Below are 8,035 nucleotides of genomic sequence, written 5' to 3'. Positions count from 1 at the left end.
AATGCTGAAGTTCCCAGGTAGAGGGGAATCGCTAGTCCCTTTCGCTGTCAGGGCTCTGTGGGTCCATTCGTCGTTGTCTCCCCACCCGCAACCTTGATATCCAGGGCCTGCCTTCAGGACAGAGCCTGGGAATGAGGAGAGGACCTGGGAAGGGAAAGGGTAACCCTGGGGGAAAAAGTTCTTACTAGTCACCCAGGGCCTGGGGATGCTTTCCAGGAGTGGCCTGCCAAGCCGAGTGACCTTGGACAAGTCCCATCCACTTCTCGGGCCTCAGTTTCCTTTGAGGCACCCCGAATGGGCGGGGGTTGCTTTGGCTTTCCTCAGCTGTGGGACCCGGGCGGAGGTCCGGGGTGTCAGGGTGGGAGACGGGCCCGGCTGGTCGCTGAAAGCCGGCCAGGCGCACTGTCGGCGCTCAGAACTGGTGGCCGCCTCCAGCGCTTCCTGATCCCCAGCCGCGCTCGCTCGGAGCGCAGTGCCCACTACCTCCCGGCCCGGGACCGGCCGAGGGGTGCTGGCGGGGCGGGCCCTGGGGTCTCTGGCAGCCAGGGCGGAAGAACCGGGACCCTGCGCGGCCCCTCCCGCGGGCGGGGCGGCCCCTCGCCGGCTCCTCCCCCGCCGCCTGCCGCCCGCCGCCCGCCAGTGATCAGTCGCCGCACGCGGTTCCGCAGGTGGCAGCGATGGCCCAGTCCTGAACGCCCCGCCATGGCCGGCGCCCCCGGCCCGCTGCGCCTTGCGCTCCTGCTGCTCGGGGCTGTGGGCAGGGCCGGCCCCCGCCCCCAGGTGAGACCCAGGGACCCCGACGGCACCGGGGGAGGGGGTGGTGCGGCTGGCTGCAGGCGTAATGTCCTGGCTGGGGACCCCGGGACAGCGAGAAACTCTGAGACCGCTGGCGGGGGCATCCAAAAGCCTCGCGGGGAGTAGGGACTGGAGAGTTGGTGCCCCTGGGCTGGGAAGCCCAGGTAGGGGCTTGGATGACAGAGGATTCTCCCAGATCCAGCGAGGCGCCCTCTTCCTGGAGGCCCGGGGCCCTCTGCCCAGGCACCCGTTGCCCCACGGCCGCCCTGCGCTGACTTCTGCACCGCATCTCCTTCCTCCCCACCACTTTCCCAACTCCTTCTTCTCCTAAACCGTGTCAGCGGCCCTGGCACAGCCCGGCGTTCCCTCGGACTCCGTCCGACCCACAGTCTGCCCCGGACCCCTCTCCCGCGGTGCCTCCCCAGACAACCCACCTGCTCAAAGACACTGAGAAGGCCCTGGGAGGGCTGAGAGGACCAGGAGACCAAGCTGCTCTCCCTTTCTCATCAGCCCCCAGCACAGCCTTTGATTCATGACCGAGGGGACCCTGCAGTGGCAGGTTGTCCTTCCCAGTGACCTCCCAGATGGAACTTATCCCCTGTCCCCTACCAGCCTCTGTAGCAAACAGGCAGAAGGCTCAGTGCCTCCCGCTCTGGAAGCAGCCAGCCACAACCCCACCCTCACCCACTCTGCTGACCTCTCGTTCTAACCCTACGCTGACCACAGGGACCAGGAGAACGCATACCGGGACACACAGGAGCACCTGGCCTCCTTGGTGCCGCCAGAGAATAGGCCACAGATGGACCACCACAGCCCCTCTCTCCTGCCCTTGCTGCCTTTCCTGTCCCAGGCTCCTGGGCTGGGGGCAGCGGTCAGCTGCTTTGAAGAGGGGAGCTGTCCAAAGATGCTAGGACATGCTTAAGGAGAGAGAAGATACAGACTCTGGCGGCCCGTCCTGGGTCAGGAAACAGGTTCTTCCCATCACTTCCCACTGCCACTCCCAGACCTAAAGAGCTGAGATCTGTGGGGACTGGACCTGGACGAACCTTGAAGTTTGTCCCAGAACCATTGCCTTGGTGAAGGCAGACGCCACCCCAGCTGAAAACCCAGATGTGAACAGACATGCCTCTCAGCTAAGGTGCCAGCACAAGTTCAGCCCCCAGCTTCTTTTCCAGAGGGATCCTCTCCCTGCCCCTGTTCCCCAGCCCAGCTGCTGCCCTGAGCCCCAGGAGACATCCTCTCGCTTCCAGAGGCACCTTCCCCACAGTACCACTAGCCAGGCCTTGGCTTTCCTAGTGTGGTTGGGATCTTTCAGGGGCCAGGGCTGCAGATCCATGACGTGGTTCTTGCTCATTGTTCCCTCCTTGTATGGACTGGGTTGGGGTAGGGGTGGGAGGCTCTGCTTCCTGGTCTCATCTTGCTCAAGGCCAGTTTTACAGATCTGGTTCGAATGAAGGGAAGAAAGCAAACGGAAGAGGAAAGTTTCTCTGGGCTATTTTCCCAGAGGCCTTATTCCCAGAAGTGTTGGGCTCCTGAACCCACACTTTCCTCTGATCCAATTTCATTCCTTAGCCCCAGGCTCGGGCAAATCTGAGCATCCTGGGGCCATAACAGGATTGGGGTAGTAGAGAAGGTTAGGCAGGGACAGGTCCTGAGCAGAAAGGGGAACTTTGAGGGTGTGCTATTGTTATGAGGCACTGAGCTGCCACAGAGATCTGAGTCACAGGGGTCTTTGAGGATAGACTGCATAATTATGACACAACCTCATACATGCTTATAAGACTAAAAAATAGTGAATTTTGCATTTGTTTTCTGTGAAGTCAGCAGGGTTAGGGTTACTCCCCTCATGTGGCTGATGGGGGGATGAAAGCTCAGATAAAGAGGGTCCCATGTATAAAGTAGCCCAGCAGTTCAGGAGCAGGGAGGAGAAAGGCGTGAGGGGCTGGGCTCTTGACCTAACACCTCATACTCAAACAGGATTGAAGGGAGGTGTCTGAGAGTGAGCTGCTCACTGTCAGGTCTGGTGAGGCTGGAAGCAGCAACCCCGCAGGTAGGGGGATGGCTGAATTGACTTCTGAAAAAGGTGCCCTAGGCCACTCTTTCATTGCTGCTGGGAATGCTCGCTCCCTTACCCTGGTCCTTACCTCTCCAATACCCCTGCGAGGGAGCAGGCCTACTGAGGAGACAGACAGTCACGCCTTTGACACTCAAAGTTAAAATCAGACAGAACTGGATTCAAATATAGAGTCTGCTATTATCTGGTGATCTTGAGTTGGATACTTGATTATCCCCAATGCATTTCATCTGTAAATAGGGATCGTAAGCTCTATCACATAGGATTATGGACACGATTGAGACACTGGTGCCCCGAAATGGCAGATTTAGTCACTTTAGTCAAAAGGAGGAACTGACCCATTTGTCCTTGGGAATCTGGAAGTGTTTTCCAGGGCTGCAGTACAGGACGGAGACAGGGGCTGTCGGAGACCCTGGGTCTCTGTACTCTAGTGAATGGCGGATGGAATCCAGCCCTCAGCCTTGGTCAGTGTGGACTTTGTTCTAAGCTGGGCTTCCTCCTGGACAGGACCCAGGCTGGGGGCTGGGGCAGCAGCAACCAAGAAACCACATCCTGCCCTCAAATGCTTGCACCAAGGCAAAACAGGTTTCCTCAGATGTAGCCTGCTCCTAGGAAAATTCCTATATATGTGTGTGTGTGGTGTGGGGGGGCACAGAGATAGAGACACGTAGACTGAAACAGACCAGGGGGAGAAGGGAGTGGGCTGTATGAGCCCCCATTTTGCATGTGTATGTGAGTGACCCTGCATGTAACACTCTGTGTGGGAATGAGTCACTGTGTGTGCAACATCTCAGCAAGCAGTTGTGCATCTGTCAGGTTCTATGTGTCTGTGACCCTGCATGTGATACTGTGTCTGTGGGAGGGTCTGTGTGTGTGTATGTGTAGCATCTTGGCGTGTGAATGGGTGTCTACTAGTGTGTGTCTATATGTGCTGTGTGTTTGTACTTGTGACAGTATCTGCGTGTTCCTCTGTGTGTGTTGGGGACAGTGACTCTGCGTGTGAGTGGCAGTCTGTTAGTGATTGTGTGTGGTGGGGGAGAATCTGTGTCAGTGTCTCGGTATTGGGAATGTGCTTGGGGGCGTGTGTGATGATGCATGTGACAGTGTGTCCATGTGGGGGTTTTTGTGACTGTGAGAGCATGTGTGTAGTATTCATTTTCCTGTCCTTTTGTTCAGATATCTAAAGCCCTTAGGGAAAAAAATGGATTGTAAGCTCTGAGCTTTCCAAAAAAAAAAAAAAAAATGAAAAGAAAAACAAGGGACTGCCAAAGAGACAGGGGTCTGTTGATGGAAGGCGTGATTTCGTGATTTGACTTCTGGGAGGTGACACAGAGGAAGGAGGTTGGGGGTCCTGGGAGGAGATGCCAGGGAACCTGCAGAGCTGGACATAGTTGGGGGCCTCCAGAAATTTGAGTTGGAATCCCTCCTACCTCCTTCTGAGAGGCCCTCCTTCATGTCTCCCTGCTCATGGCACGGAGAGGCCAAGATCTCTTTCCTCCTTCCCCTCAACCAAAATGGTCCCCACAAAAGAAAAGAATCTGATACACTTCTTCACACTGAGAAACAGGAGGGACTTTCAGGTTGGCAGCCAGTGTTTGGAGAGGGAGTCCCTCCCTGGGGTATTGGAAAGCCCTCCACCCCGGCGGCTTTCACCCCACCTGCATCCTTCCCTGCTGTCCTTCCTTCGAACGCTGCCTGCTTGCATAGGGCTTGAGAAGTCACAAAGATTTTCACCTGCTTTATTTTGTTGGCTCTGTGCAGTGTCTGAGAAGAGCAATGTGCCCATTTTACAGATGGCAGAACTGGCAACTGATGAGGAAACTGAGGTCCAAAAAGATAAAGTGTATCTCTTCAGTCCTGCATTAACAGAGCTGGGATTTAGACCAAGGGTTTGTAACTCTCTGTCCAGTGCTCCTTCCCATAGAGCACGCCACTCCTTCCTGGTGTTCTCTTTCCTGTCTCCTGCTTACTCCCAAAATTCCTGAATCCGAGGGATGCCCCCTCCTTCTTGTAACCTCCAACCCAGGTGTCCCCACGTGCCTTCCTCCACCTCAGAGAGATCCCATGAAGCCTGTCAGGTCTTGATTCCAAAAACTGCCATCCTGCTCTTACCATGGCCCCTCAGACACCCCCAACCCCTGCCCTGCTCTCCTGGTCAGTGCTGCTGCCTTGTGAGGGACAGAGACATCTGCATTGCATCTTCCCCACTCCCCAGAACCACAGCCCCACCTTGTCAGGCTTGCAGCAGGGACTTACATTGTGGGAGGATGAAACGGAGGGTGGGGGACACTGGTGGGCAGCACCTTGCCCTCCTTACACGGAGTGGGGTCCCAAGCCTCCTCCCTACTTCACTTTGCCATTGGCTGGAAGATATCACAAATTAAGCAGAATGATTGGTCATGGGACATGAAAATATATTTATTTCTTCTTTCTGGAAGTTTGTTGATCCTAGAAGTGAGAAAAGGGTGCGAACCCAGTTCCCAGGAACCCTGGTCACTCCCTCCCACTCTGCCCTTTCCTCTAAACAGCAGAAATCATGGGGGTAGCCGCCATTGACTTGGCCTGCTCCGTGTGCCGGCCATCCTAAGCTTTTTTTTTTTTTAATTGCATTTTAGGTTTTGGGGTACATGTGAAGAACATGCAAGATTGTTGCGTAGATACACACGTGGCAGTGTGATTTGCTGCTTTCCTCCCCTTCACCTATACCTGGCATTTCTCCCCATGCTATCTCTCCCCAACTCGCCACCCCAAACTGTCCCTCCCCCATTTCCCTCCAACGGACCCCAGTGTGTAGTGCTCCCCTCCCTGTGTCCATGTGTTCTCATTGTTCAACACCCGCCTATGAGTGAGAACATGCGGTGTTTGATGATTTTCTGCTCTTGTGTCAGTTTGTTGAGAATGATGGTTTCCAGGTTCATCCATGTCCCTACAAAGGACACGAACTCATTGTTTTTGATGGCTGCATAATATTCCATGGTGTATATGTGCCACATTTTCCCTGTCCAGTCTATCATCGATGGGCATTTGGGTTGGTTCCAGGTCTTTGCTGTTGTAAACAGTGCTGTAATGAACATTCGTGTGCATGTGTCCTTATAGTAGAATGATTTATAATCCTTTGGATATATACCCAGTAATGGGATTGCTGGGTCAAATGGAATTTCTATTTCTAGGTCCTTAAGGAATCGCCACACTGTCTTCCACAATGGTTTAACTCAGTCCTCACAGCGATCCTATCGGGGAGGGGGTGCTGTTTCCGTCTGCACAAGTGTAAGCTGAGGCTAAAACATAAAACTCTTGCACTCAGTTGCAGACCTGATGTCTGGGTGAGCCAGGTCCAGGCCCAGATCTGAGCCCGAGGCCAGGACTATTCAGCCTCCACTATGTTACCTGGGCACCCAGGCCCTGTGGCACCGGGTGGCCCCAGCCTCACTTACCCCAGACAGATGAGAGCCTCCCATCTGTCCCAGGGCCCACCACCACTCTCTCCCTGCCCCCCAAAATCCTCCTGACCACAGTTCATAGCTCTCCTCTGCTCACTGGATCACCGACGTCCCCATCTCTGTGCCTTTTCCCTGCTGTGTCCTCCTGCTGAAATGCCCACCCTCCTCCTTGCTAGCCCAGTCTGCCCCCAACTCCCTTCACCCCAGCCCCACCTCCCAGTCCCCAGTACCCCAGGTCTCTTGAGTCTACACTGAGCCCCTCCCCACCCACTCCCTGAGCCCTTTCACCCACTGCCTCCCTTGTGGGGTCACTTGTCCTGTACAGCATTGACCCTGACCCCAAAGTAGCCTGAGGACTCTCTCAGGCCAGGGCTCCTTCAGTCAGCATTATACTCCCTGTGTTTCCGCCCCTCACTACCACCCAGAGCTTGGCACAGTTATGGTTTCTGTAAGTACGAGGAGTGGGAGAGGCCACAGTCTGGATAGTTTGTACTGTGTGTGCACCTGCAGGGGTGGGATGAAGGCTCAAATGTATTTAGAAACCCTGATCTGGCGCAGGGAGGGGACAAGGAATTCCTATTGTCAGGAATCCTCCACCTAAGGGGGAGTCACAGCCCCGTCCTCAGGGAGCCCCAGTCTGAGGGAGACACAGCTCCATCTTCAGGGAGCCCCAGTCTGAGGGGAGCCCCAGTCTGAGGGGAGACACAGCCCCATCCTCAGGGAACCCCAGTCTGGGGGGAGATGCAGCCCTGTCCTCAGGGAGCCCCAGCCTGAGGGGAGCCCCAGTCTGAGGGGGACGCAGCCCCGTCTGAGGGGAACCCCAGTCTGAGGGGGACGCAGCCCCGTCCTCAGAGAGCCCCAGTCTGAGGGGAGATGCAGCCCTGTCCTCAGGGAGCCCCAGTCTGGGGGAGCCCCAGTCTGAGGGGGACGCAGCCCCGTCCTCAGGGAGCCCCAGTCTGAGGGGAGCCCCAGTCTGAGGGGGACGCAGCCCCGTCCTCAGGGAGCCCCAGTCTGAGGGGAGATGCAGGCCCGTCCTCAGGGAGCCCCAGTCTGAGGGGGATGCAGCCCCGTCCTCAGGGAGCCCCAGTCTGAGGGGGACGCAGCCCCGTCCTCAGGGAGCCCCAGTCTGAGGGGAGCCCCAGTCTGAGGGAGACAGCCCCGTCCTCAGGGAGCCGCAGTCTGAGGGGAGACACAGCCCCGTCCTCAGGGAGCCCCAGTCTGAGGGGGACGCAGCCCCGTCCTCAGAGAGTCCCAGTCTGAGGGGAGACGCAGCCCCGTCCTCAGGGAGCCCCAGTCTGAGGGGGACGCAGCCCCGTCCTCAGGGAGGCTCAGTCTGAAGATAGTTTTATGTCCACAGCTCTGCTCAGAGTAGGTGACAGCACTGCCCTGGGGTGCGGGGGGGGGCCAGATTGGTCTTCAGGGCCCTGTCGTCACCCCTCCCGCACCTCTGGGGAGTACTGGCTTCCATAGCCTCTCTCCCTGCCCCAGACACACCTTCTGCCCAAGTTCCCAGCAGTGACCTTGCGTGTTGTCTGCTTTCATTCTGGAAACAGAAACTGAGGGGGATTTCTCCGTCTCTCTGCCCCCCAAGCCCCGCAGCTGCTGCATTTAGGAGCAGCGTTTGAGAGCCTGTACCAGGAGAAGAGGGGAGAAGGGAGAAGGGAGAAGGGAGAGGGGAGAAGGGAGAGGGGAGAAGGGGGAGGGGAGAAGGGGGAGGGGAGAAGGG

The 8,035-nt window shown here is 56.9% G+C and overlaps 1 protein-coding gene across 2 annotated transcripts in view; it reads left to right on the top strand.

The window, feature by feature from the left end:
• Positions 1 to 646: 646 nt before the first annotated feature.
• The window catches only part of GLP1R (glucagon like peptide 1 receptor), a 44,747-nt gene continuing 37,358 nt past the window's right edge, over positions 647 to 8,035 (top strand). For both annotated transcript variants that reach the window (XR_005197830.1, XM_017515290.2), the window contains exon 1: positions 647 to 780. Coding sequence is in view for 1 of the 2 variants with exons in the window: in XM_017515290.2 (XP_017370779.2) it covers positions 703 to 780 (78 nt within the window). In the remaining variant the exon portion in view is untranslated. The remainder of the gene's footprint in view (positions 781 to 8,035) is intronic.

This window comes from Cebus imitator, unplaced genomic scaffold (genome assembly GCF_001604975.1).
Source record: "Cebus imitator isolate Cc_AM_T3 unplaced genomic scaffold, Cebus_imitator-1.0 Scaffold546, whole genome shotgun sequence".
NCBI lineage: Eukaryota > Metazoa > Chordata > Mammalia > Primates > Cebidae > Cebus > Cebus imitator.
The sequence above is the reverse complement of the archived record's forward strand: the minus strand, read 5'-3'. Positions and strand labels throughout refer to the sequence as shown.